At 52.0% G+C, this 17,929-nt stretch overlaps 8 protein-coding genes across 8 annotated transcripts; 4 read left to right on the forward strand and 4 right to left on the reverse strand.

Moving 5' to 3' along the window:
* Nucleotides 1–53: 53 nt before the first annotated feature.
* Nucleotides 54–1,575, forward strand: K460DRAFT_364210 (uncharacterized protein). The gene has a single exon (XM_040932966.1). The coding sequence runs from the start codon at nucleotides 143–145 to the stop codon at nucleotides 1,376–1,378; it is 1,236 nt and encodes a 411-aa protein (XP_040790795.1). The 5' UTR covers nucleotides 54–142; the 3' UTR covers nucleotides 1,379–1,575.
* Nucleotides 1,576–1,761: 186 nt separating this feature from the next.
* Nucleotides 1,762–3,427, reverse strand: K460DRAFT_414818 (uncharacterized protein). Its single transcript, XM_040937702.1, has 3 exons — nucleotides 2,841–3,427; nucleotides 2,378–2,755; nucleotides 1,762–2,315 (listed from the first exon to the last, which is right to left on the reverse strand). The coding sequence occupies exons 1-3, from the start codon at nucleotides 2,963–2,965 to the stop codon at nucleotides 2,090–2,092; spliced, it is 729 nt and encodes a 242-aa protein (XP_040790796.1). The 5' UTR covers nucleotides 2,966–3,427; the 3' UTR covers nucleotides 1,762–2,089.
* A 152-nt stretch (nucleotides 3,428–3,579) lies between these two features.
* K460DRAFT_364212 (decarboxylating 6-phosphogluconate dehydrogenase) lies at nucleotides 3,580–6,224 on the reverse strand. Its single transcript, XM_040932967.1, has 13 exons — nucleotides 5,906–6,224; nucleotides 5,822–5,842; nucleotides 5,601–5,629; nucleotides 5,525–5,543; nucleotides 5,452–5,471; nucleotides 5,372–5,403; nucleotides 4,987–5,318; nucleotides 4,804–4,938; nucleotides 4,324–4,752; nucleotides 4,172–4,275; nucleotides 4,035–4,121; nucleotides 3,749–3,983; nucleotides 3,580–3,698 (listed from the first exon to the last, which is right to left on the reverse strand). Exons 1-13 carry the CDS (start codon nucleotides 5,924–5,926, stop codon nucleotides 3,684–3,686), a joined length of 1,479 nt encoding a protein of 492 aa, XP_040790797.1. The 5' UTR covers nucleotides 5,927–6,224; the 3' UTR covers nucleotides 3,580–3,683.
* Nucleotides 6,225–6,767: 543 nt separating this feature from the next.
* On the forward strand, nucleotides 6,768–8,376 carry K460DRAFT_375123 (RNA-binding domain-containing protein; the record flags this gene model as incomplete). Its single annotated transcript, XM_040934737.1, has 2 exons — nucleotides 6,768–6,773; nucleotides 7,387–8,376. 2 exons carry the CDS (start codon nucleotides 6,768–6,770, stop codon nucleotides 8,374–8,376), a joined length of 996 nt encoding a protein of 331 aa, XP_040790798.1.
* A 650-nt stretch (nucleotides 8,377–9,026) lies between these two features.
* On the forward strand, nucleotides 9,027–10,913 carry K460DRAFT_393358 (uncharacterized protein; the record flags this gene model as incomplete). The annotated part of the gene is made up of 4 exons (XM_040935935.1): nucleotides 9,027–9,205; nucleotides 9,257–9,817; nucleotides 9,889–10,660; nucleotides 10,722–10,913. 4 exons carry the CDS (start codon nucleotides 9,027–9,029, stop codon nucleotides 10,887–10,889), a joined length of 1,680 nt encoding a protein of 559 aa, XP_040790799.1. The 3' UTR covers nucleotides 10,890–10,913.
* A 100-nt stretch (nucleotides 10,914–11,013) lies between these two features.
* K460DRAFT_414821 (general substrate transporter) lies at nucleotides 11,014–13,247 on the reverse strand. The gene is made up of 5 exons (XM_040937703.1): nucleotides 12,864–13,247; nucleotides 12,633–12,799; nucleotides 12,178–12,574; nucleotides 11,617–12,128; nucleotides 11,014–11,530 (listed from the first exon to the last, which is right to left on the reverse strand). Exons 1-5 carry the CDS (start codon nucleotides 13,031–13,033, stop codon nucleotides 11,145–11,147), a joined length of 1,632 nt encoding a protein of 543 aa, XP_040790800.1. The 5' UTR covers nucleotides 13,034–13,247; the 3' UTR covers nucleotides 11,014–11,144.
* A 235-nt stretch (nucleotides 13,248–13,482) lies between these two features.
* Nucleotides 13,483–16,536, forward strand: K460DRAFT_308266 (glycoside hydrolase family 3 protein). The gene is made up of 6 exons (XM_040930100.1): nucleotides 13,483–13,781; nucleotides 13,838–14,220; nucleotides 14,280–14,483; nucleotides 14,534–14,900; nucleotides 14,958–15,021; nucleotides 15,075–16,536. Exons 1-6 carry the CDS (start codon nucleotides 13,635–13,637, stop codon nucleotides 16,463–16,465), a joined length of 2,556 nt encoding a protein of 851 aa, XP_040790801.1. The 5' UTR covers nucleotides 13,483–13,634; the 3' UTR covers nucleotides 16,466–16,536.
* A 513-nt stretch (nucleotides 16,537–17,049) lies between these two features.
* On the reverse strand, nucleotides 17,050–17,690 carry K460DRAFT_364217 (thioredoxin-like protein). The gene has a single exon (XM_040932968.1). It carries the CDS (start codon nucleotides 17,596–17,598, stop codon nucleotides 17,272–17,274), a length of 327 nt encoding a protein of 108 aa, XP_040790802.1. The 5' UTR covers nucleotides 17,599–17,690; the 3' UTR covers nucleotides 17,050–17,271.
* Nucleotides 17,691–17,929: the final 239 nt, after the last annotated feature.

Below are 17,929 nucleotides of genomic sequence, written 5' to 3' on the forward strand. Positions count from 1 at the left end.
GCGGCTCACGGAACGGGCTACGGATGGTATCAGCTCACGCTGCCGCGCTATCACAAGGAAATCAACTCCGTAATCGCAAATGACGAACATAATGTTATCAGCAACACCGAATTGTATTGCAACTTTGTGGATTCCTTTCACTATGCAGCGTACACAGGGGCCTTTACGCTCCTCTCTCAATCGTACTGTGCGGTCACTCTCACAATCTTCAGCTTTCTCCCAGACATTCTTATATCGAAATTTCCTACACTCTTATAGACTCTCCACACACTCTCACATCCACCAACAATCACAACTCGCTCTATACAACACTCTACAAATTCGACCGATAGTCGCATCCATCTACCCAACTCAAAAGACGATACTAGTCCGCGAGATGTCTACCTCCCAGAAGACCAACCCAGAGAATGAGGGCTCCGATTTCTCGACTCGGTCGACACCATCGAGCACTCCAGACTTCATCCTCGACCTGGCCAAACATGACCTAACCGAGACAGACCTGAAGAACGCGCACGATCTTCTTGTCGACATTGCAATGGACGGCGGGAAGATGATGCTCGAGGCTGAACACGAGTTTCTCATCATCGCTGCAACCAAGAACAATACCTCTGATGTTGTCACAAAGTACGACAAACAGATTGAGGCCATGGTCGAGAACCGCACCCGAGCCGCATATCCTCGCTTCGGCTTCCTGGGCGAAGAGACATTCAAGCACGGCACGAAGCTCGCAGACTCGCCCACTTTTGTCTGCGACCCCATCGACGGCACGCTGAACTTCAGCAAGGGTGTGCCGAACTGCGCCATCTCGTTGGGTCTGACTCTGAATAAGAAGACCGTCGTTGGAGTCGTGTACAACCCTTTTCGAGGAGATTTGTACACTGCCATCAAGAATCAGGGGTCGTTCCTGACCAAGACGATGACTGGCACCAAGATCAAACTCCCTATGCAGCCTGTCCCGCCACCGATGCCCGACCTCAATGCATGTCTAGTTGCTGTCGAGTGGGGCAACCAGCGCTCTGGTCCGAACTGGGCGCTTCGAACTGATGTGCACAACAAGCTCCTAACCTCCAAGACAGAGGGCGGTGCAATGTGCAAGTCAGTCCGCTCCAACGGCTCTGCTGCCCTAGACTTCTGCTACGTCGCTCAGGGCATACTCGATGTGTTCTGGGAGGGCGGCGTCTGGATCTGGGACGTCTGCGCGGGATGGATCATCCTCGAAGAGGCTGGAGGAATAGTTGCGAGCGCCAACCCTGGGGACTGGGATCCTACTCTCGAGGGCCGGCTGTACTTTGCGGTGCGCAACGCTAAGCGCGAGGAGCAGAAGGCGGTTGTGGAGGAGCTGTGGAACATCATGGGCGACCGCAAGTTCCAGTACTAGACGGTTGGCATCAGTGCATTTCCTAGCTCGCCTCCTATCGAGCGCCTCGCGATCCTACTAATTTGTTCTCCCATATATCCCGGCATTGTGCTTGATTCTCTTTTCGATACCCACGGCGTTTTACCATGGTTATACAAGTCATATATCTAGCGATAGCTTTGCGAAGTGAATCCAAATTGATATGCATTTCCCCTTGAAAATGAGAAATTCCAAACTCACATAACATGTCAAAGTGATGAGTGACGTAGCGCACCAGTGGTTGTTTTCCATCTTGGATGAACCGAATTGTTTCCGGGTGTAATAGAGAATGTTCTTTCAGGGCAGCTCATACCAACCGGTCTAAAACTCCAGAATGTTTACTTGCACGAGGATATAAAGTATTTAGACAAGTTTCAATTGTTCCGATGCATCCACCCATCGACTACATAGCTAGCTACACCCAAAGTCTCCCTTGTTCTCCACGTGATACGTACATTTTCATATGATACTTTCCACAGCCCCTAATGCCCAAGTCCACTCATTCCAGTGCCAACGTTATTTCACACACACTCTCTTCCGCTCATGTTTTCTCTACATAGTGCATGGCGGCAGTTTTGTTATGCCAGCCGAGGAAAGCCAAACACTTTGCCCCTTACTATAGCCTCCCCACATCCAGACTTGACTTTTCGCTGCGTTCCTTTTTCACAACGTATAGCTGTGGGGGCTGTATCTTTAACCTCCTTTTCGTGGGGCGATGGGCATGGCGACTGGAGCGCGAGCAGTCCCCCCTGAAGAAGCGCCCTTTTTGCGCTGGTAGTAGTGTTCGACCACTTTGCGGACGTGGTTCTCGGCTTGTGCCTTGTCGGCGGGTGCTCTGATGTTGTCAAGCGTATATGGAGCCTGGATGAGGACGGAGTCGCTGACCACGATCTGCGTGTCTGCCCAGCGGGTTGGGAGGCTGTCAATAGCATAGTTAGCTTGCGGTCCTCCAGGTTCATGTGGCTACTAGAGTGAGCTTACGTTCTAGATATGGCATCGAACAACTCCTGTGCCTCCTTACTAACACCCTTGCCCTTTTGTGCGTCCTTCTTCTTCATCTCGCGAATTGTCTGCTCTTCTCGCGCCTGCAGCGCAGCGAGATCCACCTTTGAAATGCTTGGGAGCGAGCCATTGAAGCCTGGTGTAGACTCGGCTACCCGCTCTCCGGAGCCAACGATCTCGAATGATAGTATGTGGGCGAAGGGGATGATGTGGTAGTCGCCCGGCTGGCTGGAGAGGGGTGCGGAGGGGTTCGGTGGGGCGGGTGCGGTATTGATGGCTATGGCGTTGGTGAGGTTGCAAGCCGTGAAGAGTGTGCCCTCGAGCACATTGTTGTTTGGGGCGCATGTGATCTTGATGCTAACCAAGTGTCAGCTTCAGCTGTACATATGCTGGGGCCCTCGTCCAGTAGCTGAGGAGCAGAACTAGCGCAGGTATCACCTACCGTGATCCAACGGCCTTGGACAAATTCGAATCTGCATCTATGCCATCCTTGTTCGATCCGCCGCCGACCTTCAAGTTTGGAGTCGCAATCTTCCCCGCAATGCTATTTCGCTTATTGTCCGCCATGACAGTGTTCTTGTCTCGCGCTCTCGATCTTTACTCTGACTCTCTCGCAAGCTGTGCACGCTGTGGCGGTTGCCACGCTACGTTGGACCTCGTCAGCACGAAATTGGAGGCTCGTCAAAGACTCGCGCAAGCCAACGCCAGAGAATCATGCAAGTAAAAAATGATGCAAAGGAGCGACAAGAAAGAGAGATAGTAAAGGATGCGCGCACGAGGAGGGGGGAAAGCGCGAGCGCGGCGCAGAGCTATTGTAGCTCAAAGCGGATGCAGGTCGTATGGTCGTGATGCGCTTCAACAGGTCGGCGGTCGCTGTGCCAAGGCTTCGTTGCCGGCGCTTGTGGTCGACCAACCACACGGATTCTTGGTCTTGACGGTAGGTAGTGCTTATGTCCTCAACTCTGTTTTCTGTACTTGCATCTGGCGAACGGCAAGTTTGTGTGGCGGCGTGTGCATCCACTTGATGTGTCTACGGGTGGTGGCATGTTCTTCCGAGGCTCACTGCAGCTACACGCTTCCAAGCTAGCGCCCACGACAACATCACGACGAGCGGTCGAAGATCATTTACACGCTGTGTTTATTTATTGGCAGCAGCAGGTTCAAGGCACACAAATCGATTATCAGTTTAGATTCGAGCTATCTTATTCATTCATGTGGTACTTTTCAGGCGCACATTATAGGCAATGCCATTCTCCCTTCCCTTACGCATCGGATATTAAGACGCTTATGCGTTGTAGGTCTGCAAAAGCAAGTTAGTATTGATCAATTGACAATCGAACAGAGACTTACGGAAGCAGAGATGTTTCCACCCCTTCCTGTCCAGTTGACGTGGATGTCCTGGCCCTCCTTGTAGGTCTCGTTGGCGTATTCTGGCTTAATCCTGAAGGTATGCGCGCCGAAGTAATCACGCTGTGCCTGCAACAGGTTGGCGGGGAGGTCCTTGGCGCGGTAACCATCGTAAAAGCTGAGAGCGGTGCTGAAAGCGGGGAGGGGAATGCCCCAAAGAGCACCCTTGGACACAACACTGGCACGTTGTTAGTACTGTCTCTAAAGTCTTTGGGAAGCGATTGCTTACTCTCTCCACCCAGCCTGCGCCTTGTGGATGGCCTTGTTGAAGAAGTCGTCGAAGAGCAAGTTCTCGAGCTCGGGGTTGGAGCGGTATCTGCGTGGTTGTCAATACTCCGTCTAGTTTACGCAGCTCTTCGAACTTACGCCTTGGTGATGTCCTTCAAGAAGACAGATCGGATGATGCAGCCACCACGCCACATGAGCGCGATTTCGGGCTTGTTCAGCTTCCACTTGTACTCCTTGGCGGCCTACGCAGCAATCAGTACGAGCTCACTGTCTTGTCAGGATCTACTCACGTTTTGGATCAGCATGAAACCCTGGGCGTACGAGATGATCTTGGATGCGTAAAGAGCCTGCTCGAGGTTGTCGATGAAAGCTTGCTTATCGCCAGTGAAGCTGGGGGTAGGTCCATCCAAAAGTCCGGAAGCACGGCCACGCTCAGACTTGAGCGAACTCAGGCAACGAGCGAAGACGGCCTCTCCGATCAAGGTAACGGGCATGCCGAGGTCCAGAGCGTTGATGGCGGTCCACTTGCCGGTACCCTTCTGACCAGCGGAGTCCATGATCTTCTCGACAATAGCAACACCATCCTCATCGTTCTTGTACATGATGTCGCGGGTGATCTCAATCAGGAAGGAGTCTAGGACGCCCTTGTTCCATTGGGCAAGGACATCACCGATCTCCTTGTTGCTTAGGCCGAGACCGCGCTTCAGGATATCGTATGCCTATGGCTTGTCAGTCATGCGTCATGTCGTAGTCGTCGTTGGCAGCCTCACCTCGCAAATCAACTGCATGTCACCATACTCAATACCGTTGTGCACCATCTTGACGTAGTGACCAGCACCCTCGTCACCGACCCACTGGCAGCAGGCCTCGCCGTCGGACTTGGCGGAGATGGACTGGAGGACATCCTAGCCGATTGTCAGATATGTGCCATGCGTATTTCACGACTCGCCCACCTTGATGTATGGCCAGGCCTCCTCGTTACCACCGGGCATGATGCTAGGGCCGTAACGAGCGCCCTCCTCTCCTCCAGAGACACCGGTTCCGACGAATCGGATGCCCTTTCCAGCCAGGTATTTGGTGCGGCGGTTCGTGTCGGGGTAGTGGGAGTTGCCACCGTCGATGATGATGTCGCCCTCCTCAGCGCCACCCTCGTTCAGGAGGAGCTCGATGAAGTCGTCGACGGGCTTGCCGGCCATGACGAGCATCATCATGCGGCGGGGCTTCTTGAGCTTCGACACGAACTCCTTGATGGAGTGGGCGCCAACAATGGACTTGCCCTTGGCCTCTGCTGCCTGTCAGCTTGCTATTGCTGCAACTCTAGAGTACAGATAGGCCTACCATCGTTCAAGAATCGGTCGACCTTGGAAACGCTACCAGTTGGTCAGTTGGGGCCGGGTTAATGCGTCCGGGGCGCCTACGTTCGGTTGAAAGCGACGACCTGTGAACTTGTCAGTGCTGCAGCTCAGCATGCTATCGAAGGATATTCCGTACCGTGAATCCATGATCGGCGCTATGTTTCGTTAGCACACTGCTTATCAAGACAATGGCGGGGTGAGTAATGACTTACGCATTCAGGATCAGGTTCTGACCCATAACCTGTACGTGGAGGGGTTAGCGGGTCAAGCTCTCCTGTTGGTCCTGGACAGACAATCGCAACGATGAGGCAGTCTAGAGTCTTGGAAGAGAGTTGCGCCCGTAGTATGCAAGCTACACGCCAACCCTCCTCTAGGGACATTCAGGCAGGCCTCACCAGTTCCTTTTGTCGCCGCTGGGATGGAGAAGACTCACGGCCAAACCGATCAAACCGAACTAAAGGTGGCAACAAAGTCAGTTATATGCCTCGTATTTAGTTGGACATGGGCAGTGGCGTACATCTCCGACAGCTTCAGTCATCTTGTCGACTGGGTAAAAGTGGTGAGGTAAAGGTGGTGGGGGGTATTGGTGGGGTAAAGCTGCAGCGACCTGGCGCGCAACACGAGAAGAGGGTAGTTGGAGGCTTGAAAAAGCTGGTGATGATGATGACGAGAAAAAGGAGGATGGGCGAGCTTCGGCGGGGTGCTCTGCAGATAAGTAGTTGCTCCGACCGGAAGAGTTTGGAATCCAAGGCGGGGCACTAAAAGGTTGCGTCAAGTGCAAGCACGTCCCGTCCAAGATCCCTACAAACCAAACAGAGTAACGGAGAAAGACTTCGGCCGCGGCGGGAAAAGAGGCCAATTGATTTCAAGCCAACGATTGCCAATTCCGTCTCCTAATGGGCTCTGTTACTCCGGTGTTAGGGGGTACAAGCTGCCCAGGTGCTATACTATGTGACTATGATTAGAAAGCAGCCTCCCACGCTGTGCCACTCTCTCGCTCTCACTGTGGAAAAATGTAGAAACCCGTAAAGAAAAGACATGCAGCCCTGGGGCCATGACCAATCATTTACACTATCTGTTTCTTCTTCGTCTTCTGCTCCGGAGATAGAGACCAAGACGGGGCCTCCGACGGACACGCGGAAATGCCATATAGCTCGTTTCTCTGCCTGCAACAAGCCAGCCCCTCCATTTCAGCCTTAAACATTTTGGCCTACGGAAGGAGGGGCAGCCCGCAGGGATCATCGGACCCGCTAGAGCCGCCTGTGACTTCAAAGAACTTTTGCAATCTTTATGAAAAGCTGCAGGTGTAAAAAGTCCTTGAAGCTGTCTCACTATCCTCGTCGCCGCTGTAGAGGCAATATGCCGACTAGTAGGTTACCATGGGTGTCTCGTTCTTGGGAAGGCTGCCGATAGCCGGGTCACGTGCAGGCCCTGCGCCGCAGTCTCGGCCAAGCCAAGCCGCTCTCACGTCCAGCAACATTCACCCAACAAATTACCACCTTTAGCACCCCATTTGATTTGACCCAACCCAGGCGGTAATTGCACTCTGTACCGGCCCGCCCATCCCACTCCCTCTGCGCCATTCAAATCAAAAGCCGATCCGGAGCTACGCTTCAGGAAAGACTCGTAAGCGACGTGCCGTCTAGTCAGCATCGTGTCACTGGGCCTCTGCATCGTTTGCGGCATTATTCACGCCCCTCTGCAAACAGGGCCTTTACCAGTAGCACTGCACCCACCCCCACGGCCGGCACCCCGCGTCCACACTCGCCGCTGTAGTCAATCTGCGCCTGGCCATCATCACCGCCTCAGCCTCAGCCTCATCCTCATCCTCCGCGCCCGCGCCCGCGCTCGCCACAAATTCATCACCAGTCTACCTCTACCGCCACCTCAGAAGCGCGCCCCCAACCAGTAGCTGGTTAAGTCATCACTTCGCTAAAATTAGCCTGAACTGACGTGCAGTCTCACTTCGAAATGACGTCCAGAGACTCCAACTTGCAGCCTCATCACTCGCTACCCGCACGCCCTCCGCCATCGACCTATTCAGCACCACCTCCGAGACCAAACAATGCTGGCGCAAGAGGGCAGACCAACTCGCCCATGTTTGCTGGCTTCACACCGCGCTCCGTAGTAGCTCACGCCCCTCCCCAAGTGTCTGCTGCACCGACACACTACCCACAAGCCACTGTGAGCGCTCCACATCAAGCAACCGCTTACCCGACCAGCAATGCTTACAACAACTACTCGTACCCAGGCTATGCTTCAGCTGCGCCTGCCACATCCTATTCAGCTGCCCCGCCGATGAACCGCGGCGTGACTGGCACCTATGACCCAGAGGAGGAGGCTCGGATGGCCGAGTGGAATAGCGCATATAACACAGGGGACGCGAACGCGAAGAAAGGTACCAATGCGAACATTGGCGCTCGATCCGAAGCTGCAGCACCTGCAGACGCCGAGACGGGACCCTCGGTGGATGGCAAGCGCAAGACTGTCGTCCGCGAGGGGGGTGGAAAGCAGTGGGAAGACGAGACGCTGCTCGAGTGGAACCCCTTGCACCCACGACTGTTCATTGGAAATCTTGCTGGCGAGGTCACAGATGATTCCCTTCTCAAAGCTTTCGCCAAGTACCCATCCCTGTCCAAGGCCCGCGTCGTTCGAGACAAGAAATCAACCAAGAGCCGAAGCTACGGCTTTGTGAGCTTCTCCGACACCGACGATTACTTCCGCGCCGCCAAGGAGATGCAGGGCAAGTACATTGGCAGCCATCCCGTGCTGATCAAGCGAGCGACGTCCGAGGTAAAGGCCGTGACGAAGCGAGACGACAAGCATGGCAAGAACGGAAACCAGGGAAAGTTCAACAAAAATAAGAATAACAAAGACAACAAAGCTGGTGCTAATAGCACCCCTGCCGTAGTTGCGTCTCCGGCCATGTTCATTCCCAGGGGTGTGCAGAAGAAGGGAAAGATGAATGGCCCGAGGGTGCTAGGTTGATCTGGTTGACGTTTGCCGGGGTAGGCATCAATCATATATATAACGGGTAGGCAGTTGCTGACTGCGGTAATGCTCAAAGAAGGATCAAGGACTTCAAGGTTAGTTTTGCCATTTCTTCGTACAGTTATATCCTATTTCTTCCCATATACTCAACTGCTCATTCTGTATCTAAACGACTTTCGTTAAATGGGTTTTAGCGCTAGAACGCTTGGTCAAACTGGCCTTACGAGCTGGTTACGATGGGTTATGCATGTTCAGAGAGGCATGTGCATCTCTAGGTAGCAAAGTGCAGCTACACTTTGGTGTCCTCGGCACATTACTCGGTGGGTGAAAGAGGTAGGACCGAGTTAAAGGCTTCTTAATGTAGATCTTTATAGATCAATGTGACCTCTCAGCATTGCCTGCTGCTTCGCAGCATACCGCTCGCAGCTTTGTGCTATGTTCCAGCACAATTTGAGCCGCTGCGTCTCCTAGGTAATAAGATTTCGGAGCCCGCGGACAACAACCCTTGGAAAGACCAAGATTCTCTAGCTCCTTTGGGCGTGCTTAATAAGCGGTCCATTGCATCGGTACAGTTGTCATATTGAACCAGGAGGTAACCTTTCCTACATTACAACTAGACCATATGTTATTCGCTCGTATACCATGCTATGCCACCTATAGCCTCGCGCCGGGGTCGTCGCATCGCTTCCAAAGCATGCGATATTTGTCGCGAACGCAAAGTTCAATGCGTCTTCGAAGACGAGAGGACGGCATGCCGCCGATGTAGTCAAGGTAACACAGAGTGCACGTTCCTAAAGGAGCGTAGGGCAAGAGGTCCTCCTCCGAGGTACGTTGGACATCAAGTCTGATATTGACCCACCCATTGAGCGTGACCTAGGACAATCACTACCGCTCTGACTCTCCCCGTGGGGGAGCTCCTGGTCGAGCACCTCTGTCCACGAGATGTCTTCTTGGCCATCATCGACGATTATCTGGATCTGGTCTGGCCTCTGCTCCCTCTTGTCCACCGACCGGGTTTCAGGGCCGCTCTATCAAAACACAGCTATGCTACCGACTCGACATCATTTCGTCTTTGCATCACCTTGTGCGCCGTAACGGTAGCCTCCATGCCACGTAAATTCGAACAGTATGGCGGCTCCCGGTATTCCGACGTTGCTGCCATGGTGGATCGAGCATGCCACTTGGTTCTCCTCAGTCGGGTTCAATCAGCGCCAGACTGGCAGAATCAGCCTTCTATGAGTAGCATGATCGTCTCCATCATGCTGAGCATGGCAAGCCATTACGCTGGAAGACACAACCAAGGCTGGAGCTATGCGAGTGAAGCGATACAATTCTTTCAGGCGTTGGAGTTGTTCAGGAAGGAGGGGTATGAGAAGCTCACTGTTCTCGAAGGAGAACTGTGCAAGCGGGCTTTCTGGGTGCTGTACATCATTCAAATGTCAGTACATCCAGCGTTCCGAGGCTCGATTCGTTGATGCCACTAAAAGCAGGCGCTGACCAGCAGCATAGTCACGACCGCCTCTCTTTCATCGTCCCTCACACTGGGCTGAGCTTCAATCCTCTGTATACTGATTGGGAGTACCTTCTTCCCTCCGAACTTGAAGATGAAGAAATACCGACCCAAGAATTGCTAAGTATGAACGATCACCGCAGCGCAATGGACACGGACTTCGAAGGCCGCCCACTCCCCGTCATTTCTGGTTTCATCGCACTAATCAAAGTTTTCCTGTGCGTCGTTGATTTTCTGTCCAACGGGTTTCCAGGCGCCCCGCCCCAAGCCTATGCCATGACATCGGGCTCCCTTCAAACCCTAGCGTACCCGGCCAGCCCGACAGAACACCCGGAATTTGCCCCTTCGCCGGCTTCCTTCAGGTCAACGGTCGACTTGAATTCACTATTACGCATATTACGAAGGCTGCAGCGGGTCATAGAAGAACTACCACACGAGTTGAAGATACCCACTCGCGACAACCAGATTCATGCCCAAAATGCGGAATTCTCGCCTGTGAAAGCAAACCAATTCGACATTATGCGCGCAAACATACATGTCACGAGCCTCTACATCCAGAGCAAGATCCTGGAGGTCTGCCTGGGCGCTTTTACATGCTCGCGTGCGGCGGACGAAAATCACGCGTCGCCAGAGGATGACTTGAGATCTACCACTTCTGGGAACGGATCGCGAACACAACTCTGGCAGTTCCGGGAGAGTATCGCTCATGAGCTGCTTCACGTCCTACGTTTCTGCTCGTCTAGGACGTTGGAGGCCAATGGATCTTCCATGGTAAGGCCGCCGCCCTAGTCATTCTTCGCTTACACTTATGAGAGCTAACGTGTTGGTCTAGATTGTGAAGATCCGCGAGATTGCTGCGACGTTACTGGATAACGATCATGAACTCGATGCTACGTCTGAGCTAGAGGAGCAATCCCGTCAATATGTCGTACACTTTGCCGGCATTTTGGCGGATTTGGATCATATGGGGTACTCTACTATTATTCCTCCGAGTTTTTAAAACCGTTTGTTTCTTTTTTTTTTGAGGGTCAGGGATAGGGTAAAAAGACAAATTTGTAGGAATTGGTTGTACAACAGCAGGAAGATTAGTAATTGTTATGGTTCCGCAATACCCAGCACGTTCAAGGCAGTATAAGATAGTGAAGCTTCCACAAGATTAAAAAATTTAATTATATACACTGTTTGATTTGACCACTACGTCAACCAACACATTAAACAAGCCGTCGGTTCCCAACATTATCTCTCCATTCGTTTCTCAATGAGCCACTTCGCTTTTCCCTCCAATTGCCTCTTCCGTTTTCTCCTCCGCTACCGTCACAATCTGCGTCTGCTTCCACTTCCAAGCGGGCACGCCTCGTCCGTATAGCTCATCGATCTCGATGAAAGTCCTGTCCTTGGTTTCTGGGATGAAGAAGAACACAAAGACAAAGCACAGGACGAGCGTGGCTCCGAAAATAAACGCAACTTTGCCGCCCAGGTTGCCTTTGTCAGGGTTGATAGCGTAAGGAAGTGAGAAGGACCAAATGCAAGACGAAAGCCCATTCATCATGGTGCCAAGCGCCTGTGTTGGGGCGCGGAGGCGAGAAGACGGGTTCTCCGCACTAATCGGCCAAGCCGAGGAGCCGACGGTAGCTTGGTAAACTAATTCATCGTTAGTAAAGGGTACATGGACGCTAGCAAACCACCATGTGTGTGTGTGTGTGTGTGTGAAGTGTGTGTCGACGTACCGAAAGCCCAGATTCCCATAAACGCCACCTGTCCCCAGATCGCGCCTTTTGCGTTCTTCACACTTGCAATGATGCCGATGACGAATAAAGTCACACATAGCACCCCCGTGCCGTACAGCGCCGTGGTCCTGCGCCCAAACTTCTCCACGAGCAGCCATCCAAACATGTTACCGACGACCATCAAGCCTGACATGCCGACGGTTGTGTCGAAAGACTTGGACACGCTCATGCCGCCAAGCTGCATGAAGTATGACATGTATCCAATGACCCAGGAATTTCCCGACGCATTCTGGATGAAGAACATGGACGTGGCGACAAGGGTACGTATGATGTGCTTTCTCGTGAAGCATTCTGCGATGGAGCCTTGAGATTCGTTGTCGGCATTTTGCCGTGCAAGCGAGTCGTGAATTTCGGCCATGTGGCCGTCGATGTCGTAGCCAGCGTCGTGCACTTTGGCAAGGTTGTGGCGTGCTTTCTCGTGGCGGCCTTTGGCGACGAGCCAGTATGGTGATCTGTAGACACACGGTTAGCCCGCATCTTTTGTGAGGATTGGGAACGTACTCTGGGAAGAAAGGCAAGATCGCCAGGCCAACAGCGACATAGCCCCACTGCGTCGCGAATAGGACTCTGTAGGAAGCCTTTCCTGTATATTTATTCGCCTCTCGCAACACGCCGTAACCGATCAGCTGGCCCAGCACAATGGCAAAATTCATTCCAGCGGTGATGGCTCCGCGAATTGACAGTGGCGCCATCTCAGATGCGTATGTAGGAGCGACAGTGCTGAAGCATCCAAGTGGAAGACCCGTCAGGATCTTGCCGCCAAAGAAATGCGCTGGGGTCGTAGCAAAAACTTGCAGGAAGATACCGCCAGTATTCAGGATATACGCGATTAGGATGCAAAACTGGCGACCGAATTTGTTGACACCGAAGCCGGTGAGAAGACCACCGAAGATGATACCTGCACCACGACTTAGCCCTCGAAACTCTTGACATTGCTTGGAGTGGAACTGTCTTACCGCCGAGCGTGGCAGCCTGGAAACCGAGTTGCCAGTTTGCGTCAATGACATATTGTCCTCCGAAAGGTTTGCCAAAGTCTTTCCTGAATTCGGCGATTGAGATGACCACGCCTCCGGCTAGGGAGTCGAAGCCGAACATGATACATGTGAAAAACATGTACAGACACCTGAAAGATGAAGAGATGAAATCAGCAGACCTCCTTTACGTGTGTTGTGCAGGATAGATCATACCATGCTACCGCCTTCCGATGCTCCTTGATGGCTTCAACTCGTGTCAATGAATGCTGGCGGACAAGAAAGGTTTTGAGGCGTTCAGAGGTATCAATAACAGCGGTATTAGCCTCGATAGAAGGTTCGACATGACCAACCGCGGCAACCGCAGTAGCTTTGGAGTCAGCCATGGTGCTGAAGAAACTGAGGTGGTGTCTAAGAGTTGGCAGAGACAAAAACGACAGACAGCAAATTCCAGGGAGGAAGGGATCGACCTCTGCGGGGAGATGAGCCCACTGGAAGTGATGAACATTTATATGCACAGCTCACGCATTGTTCCCATGCCATTGCGCTAGAACCCCCGCGAGCCCGACCCGAGCCGTGGGGAAAGGGTCAAGCGGCGTTTAATCAACAAGGTGGAGACGGGAAACGGGCTAGTGGAATATCAACGGAGAAACCCTAGAGAAGACGTTCGTGTTGCGAATAGGGGAGTTAATCGGCATGCACTAGAGTTAGACGAATCAAAGGGTAAGTTGCGCAACTAAGACCCGCAAACACGTGAGCGCGCGAGCGACCCGACTCCCGATGAATGATTCTCCGAGATACTCCGCGGTCTTGGCTTCCTCTACTCTACCCTTCCCGCTTCCCGCTGCCGCTTCCCGCGCGTTGGGTGTGTGGAACGCTCGAGCACCGTTCATGGCTGTCATAAGTCGCGTTAGGGTTATTCCTGCCCTGTGATACTTGATCCGTTCACTCCTCACTTCTCCAGGCCAACGAACGAACAGAGCAAACATGGCACAAACGGGTGACAAGAATGGCACGGACGATCTACGACATCTGCTTGACCAGATGTCCCTTGAGGAAAAGATCACAATGCTGGCGGGGAAGAACGTATGGGAGACACCTGAGATTGATAGGCTGGGTATACCGTCGTTGAAAGTAGGTCCCTCGAACGCCCCAGAAGACCTACCAGCATATACTCATGGTTGTTGTAGGTGTCTGACGGGCCCAACGGCGCACGCGGTGGATCATTTTTTGATGGTACGACTGCAGCATGCTTCCCAGCCAGTGTCTCCCTAGCCGCGACTTTCAATCCCGACCTATCTCGGCAGGTTGGAAAAGCCCTCGGGCAAGAAGCCATCACCAAAGGAGCATATGTGCTTCTGGGACCGACGGTTTGCTGCCATCGATCTCCGCTCGGAGGGAGGAACTTTGAGGCGTTCAGCGAAGACCCGCATTTGAGCGGAGTTTTGGCGAGCGAGTATGTGAAAGGGCTGCAGGAAGAGAGAGTCGCGGCAACGGTCAAGCATTTCCTGGCGAATGAGCAGGATACGAGACGCTTCTCAATTAACCAAACCATCTCTGAGAGAGCCTTACGGTATTTCAAGAACTTTCTTCGAAAGCTACATTGGTGCAAAGGATACTGACGCCATGTAGGGAAATTTACCTGCGACCATTTGAGATGGTAGTAAAGGAGGCAGACCCATGGTGCTTCATGTCCAGCTACCCTAAGATCAATGGCAAACACGTTGATGCACAGCCCAAGTTTTTAGACACTATCCTAAGGAAAGAATGGAACTATGAAGGCTTAGCGTTCTCCGATTGGGGTGCAGCGAGCACTGTAGAGAGCGTGAAATATGGGTACGTTCATGACGCTTTACCCCCTCTAGTCTCTCCCTAACATTCACCAGCCTCGATCTCGAAATGCCCGGGCCACCACGCTTTAGGACGCCAGAAGCCGTTAATAAGGCTTTGAAGAGCGAAGCCATTAGCGAGTCCGATATTGACGCACGTGTCTTGTCAACGCTGGAGCTCCTCAAAAAGGTTGGAAAATTCGATGACCGCAAGACTACGCCAGAGGAAGAAGCCATAGATCGACCGGAACATCGCGCGCTAATCAGAAAGGCCGGCGGCGAAGGTATCGTATTGCTCAAGAATGAGGGCAACATTTTACCCATAGATGTCAAGAAAACTAAGAAGATTGCGCTGCTGGGCCCGTTGGCAAAGTATGCGGCAGCTCATGGTGGTGGTAGCGCAAGTCTGAACTGTCACTATAAAGTAAGAATTCTCCTAATTATGAAACTCGTGAAAAAGGTTACTAACTCCGTACCCCAGGTCACTCCATATGATGCGTTCACACGTAGGTTGGGTGAACAAGTCGAGATCACGCACTCAAAAGGTCGGTCCATCCGTCCGATTGTAACGAATCATGTGATTGCTAACAATGTTCAGGTGCACATATTTTCCGTGTTTATCCTGATCTGGAGACGGGGTGTATCAATGCTCGTGGCAATCCCGGCTTTCTTGCGGAGTACTTCATGACTCCAACGACGACAAATGTGCCCTTTCTCGTTGAGGAGTTTCCGCGTAGCAGCTTCACAACGTTGATGAATACCCGTGTTACAGGTTGTCAAACAGTGCGTTTCGGAACAAACTACCGTCCCTCAGTCTCCGGGTCCCACTATCTCAGTTTCTCTGGGCTTGGTCCCTCCAAACTCTTCATCAATGATGAGTTGGCGGTTGAGCAAACGGAGCCTTGCAGTGACGCCATGGGCTTCTTGCTCGGCGTACAGAAGGAGGTCCGCGTGCGATTCAAGTTCGAAGCCGGAAAGGAATATCGCGTCGTCATTGAGACACATCCAAGTCCTGTTTCCAATGCAGAGATCTACCTGTTGGACAACCAGTGCTCAATTCACCTCGGCTTCATTGCGCAAGAGGAAATGGAACAAGATGTTCTTGCCGAAGCCGTGAGTCTCGCACAAGAAGCAGACTTGGCCATCGTATTCGTAGGTAACACCACACAATGGGAAACAGAAGGCCAGGATCTGGAGAGCATGACGTTGCCAGCCGATGGATCACAGGACCACCTAATCGCCCGCGTTGCTGCGGCGAACCCAAACACCATAGTTGTCAACACGACCGGCGTACCCGTTGAGCTGCCGTGGCTCGACGCTGTTCCAGCACTCGTACAAGCGTGGTACGCAGGTCAAGAAACCGGAAATGCGATTCTAGACGTACTACTTGGCGAGACGTGCCCGAGTGGGAAGTTGCCCATCTCCTGGCCAAAGAAGTACGAACACACAGGCTGCTACGGCAACTTTGGCCTCGACAGCTTCGAATCGCGGAAAGTAGAGTATGTAGAAGGCGTATTCGTGGGGTACAGATGGTTTGACAAGTTCTGGGGCCAAGAGCAGGAGGTAAGGTTTCCGTTTGGTTTCGGTCTCTCGTACACATCGTTCGAGATTAAAGACGCCGTGGTCGAAGGATCGATCTCCAGCGATCCTATTGCCAAGGTCAAAATCACAGCCAAGGTTAGAAACACAGGGACCATTGCAGGCGCCGAAACGGTGCAGGCTTACCTAGCGCCTCCTGTAGTAGACGGCTTCGCTCGACCCACGAAGGCTCTTGTTGGCTTTGCGAAGGTGGAACTACAGCCTAGCGAAGAGCGGGAGGTGCAGATAGAGTTTGGGAGGAGCGATGCGGCGTATTGGGATGAAGGGTCAGACAAGTGGAGAGTTACGGAAGGGGCGTATGAAGTGTTAATTGCGACGAGTTCGCATCCTGAAGATATCAAGGTGAGGTTAGCAACAGCTGTGAAAGGGGGTTTCGTGTTCGCAGCATAGTCTAAGGTTGTGCTCCAAGTATAAAAAACAAATCAAAGACGGTGTTTCAATAACATCGTACAGTACAAATCACTCTCCTCTTATGAAGATCCCAAAGTATTGAGATTATGACTTGCGTGTTGCTAGGAAAAGTAGCGACGATTGCCTCGATCTGCGTTGTGAGGAGCATAGAAAGGTAATGAATAAAGGTAGAAGGGGAAAAGAGGAGGGGAAAGGTGTCGAATGTATAGTAGACAGTTTTGGAGGGGTTCTTTTGTAACAGTATCACAGAACAGCCGGGCTTGTCGAGATCAGCTGCCCACAAAAACCTGAAATCGGGGGTACAAACTCATACAGCAAACACTTTCCTTCTTTTACCTGAACAAGACATGCCCCCGCAATTCTTCTTCGGTTGGGCCTTCAGACAATTTCAGGCTGACTTCACCAACTAGCGATAGCTCAATTAGAGCGTAAGCCCTTTTCCAAATCTTCCTTTGAATAGCAGGCTGCCGCTGAGCGCCCAGGTAGCCATTTCAGCTTTGGAGACGGACAACATGCGCTATATCTGAGCACATGTCTTGAGCTGTAGCATTTTGAAAAAAAAAAATAGTCTAGCTGAAGTGGATCTTGTAGCTCAGCTAATGTACAACAACACCATTTTGCTCTCAGCCCCAAGATATGACACGTAGCTCACAAGGCCTTGAATATCTTTCTGAACTATCAAAATTTGCCGAATTGACTATACACAAGATGCAATTAAAACCTCCAACATACTTTCATGACATCACTCCCATTTCGCTACTTGCAACAACGCATGCATCCATATCTCACAAACACCCCTCAATAGCCTTCCTAATCTCTTTTGGTTTAGCGCCAGTAACACCCTCTTGGATATCTCCATCCTTGAAAATGCTAAACGTAGGCATCTGGCTAACACCCAACTCGTGTGCTATATCTTCACACTCTTCCACGTCGTACAGGTAGAACTTTACGTCCGGGTATTCAGCCACCATCTTCTGGACTTCAGGCGCGATGACCTTGCAGTTTTGGCACCAAGTTGCTGTGCCTTCGAGGATGGTGACGCCTTCGTACATGACGGCTTTCAGGTATTCGGCTTTGGAGTGGAGGACGGGGATTTCAGATGCGGTCGCCATGTTGTAGTCTTGACAGATTGTTCGTTCGAAATAGATGTTTATGTATGTATTTGGAAATAATGGTGTGTGAGTTATGCTGAAATGGGAATGGGTGTCGCGATGCTTCCAAGGTTTAGAAGAAATACCGGACGTGAGAGCAATGAAGGGATGATGTCATTCTTTCTTCTTTTGGAAAGGCGTGGATTGTACCCCTCGGATTGAACTTCAACTTTTTGCCATGCGGCCTTGGTCCACCGCCTCATATCTATCGGACTCTAGAGAAGCTTTGATAATTACTAAACTGCAAGATGAGCGTATTGGTATTCAAGCAATATAATTGTATTCATGTTAA

This window comes from Cucurbitaria berberidis, assembly GCF_010015615.1.
Source record: "Cucurbitaria berberidis CBS 394.84 unplaced genomic scaffold K460scaffold_2, whole genome shotgun sequence".
Lineage (NCBI taxonomy): Eukaryota > Fungi > Ascomycota > Dothideomycetes > Pleosporales > Cucurbitariaceae > Cucurbitaria > Cucurbitaria berberidis.

Excerpts from the sequence above, each read along its gene's own strand:
- K460DRAFT_308266 (XM_040930100.1), top strand. The coding sequence starts at position 13,635 with ATGGCACAAACGGGTGACAAGAATGGCACGGACGATCTACGACATCTG. Across the intron at positions 14,484-14,533 it reads GTAGAGAGCGTGAAATATGG|CCTCGATCTCGAAATGCCCG; the intron begins GTACGTTCATGA and ends AACATTCACCAG. Across the intron at positions 14,901-14,957 it reads GTCTGAACTGTCACTATAAA|GTCACTCCATATGATGCGTT; the intron begins GTAAGAATTCTC and ends TCCGTACCCCAG.
- K460DRAFT_414818 (XM_040937702.1), bottom strand. The coding sequence starts at position 2,965 with ATGGCGGACAATAAGCGAAATAGCATTGCGGGGAAGATTGCGACTCCA. Across the intron at positions 2,756-2,840 it reads TCCAAGGCCGTTGGATCACG|CATCAAGATCACATGCGCCC; the intron begins GTAGGTGATACC and ends ACACTTGGTTAG. Across the intron at positions 2,316-2,377 it reads TTCGATGCCATATCTAGAAC|CCTCCCAACCCGCTGGGCAG; the intron begins GTAAGCTCACTC and ends TGCTATTGACAG.
- K460DRAFT_364212 (XM_040932967.1), bottom strand. The coding sequence starts at position 5,926 with ATGACTGAAGCTGTCGGAGAT. Across the intron at positions 4,276-4,323 it reads GTTTCATGCTGATCCAAAAC|GCCGCCAAGGAGTACAAGTG; the intron begins GTGAGTAGATCC and ends ATTGCTGCGTAG. Across the intron at positions 3,984-4,034 it reads GCGCAGGCTGGGTGGAGAGA|TGTTGTGTCCAAGGGTGCTC; the intron begins GTAAGCAATCGC and ends ACAACGTGCCAG.
- K460DRAFT_414821 (XM_040937703.1), bottom strand. The coding sequence starts at position 13,033 with ATGGCTGACTCCAAAGCTACTGCGGTTGCCGCGGTTGGTCATGTCGAA. Across the intron at positions 12,800-12,863 it reads CATCGGAAGGCGGTAGCATG|GTGTCTGTACATGTTTTTCA; the intron begins GTATGATCTATC and ends TTCATCTTTCAG. Across the intron at positions 11,531-11,616 it reads TATGGGAATCTGGGCTTTCG|TTTACCAAGCTACCGTCGGC; the intron begins GTACGTCGACAC and ends ACGATGAATTAG.
- K460DRAFT_364210 (XM_040932966.1), top strand. The coding sequence starts at position 143 with ATGCAGCGTACACAGGGGCCTTTACGCTCCTCTCTCAATCGTACTGTG.
- K460DRAFT_364217 (XM_040932968.1), bottom strand. The coding sequence starts at position 17,598 with ATGGCGACCGCATCTGAAATCCCCGTCCTCCACTCCAAAGCCGAATAC.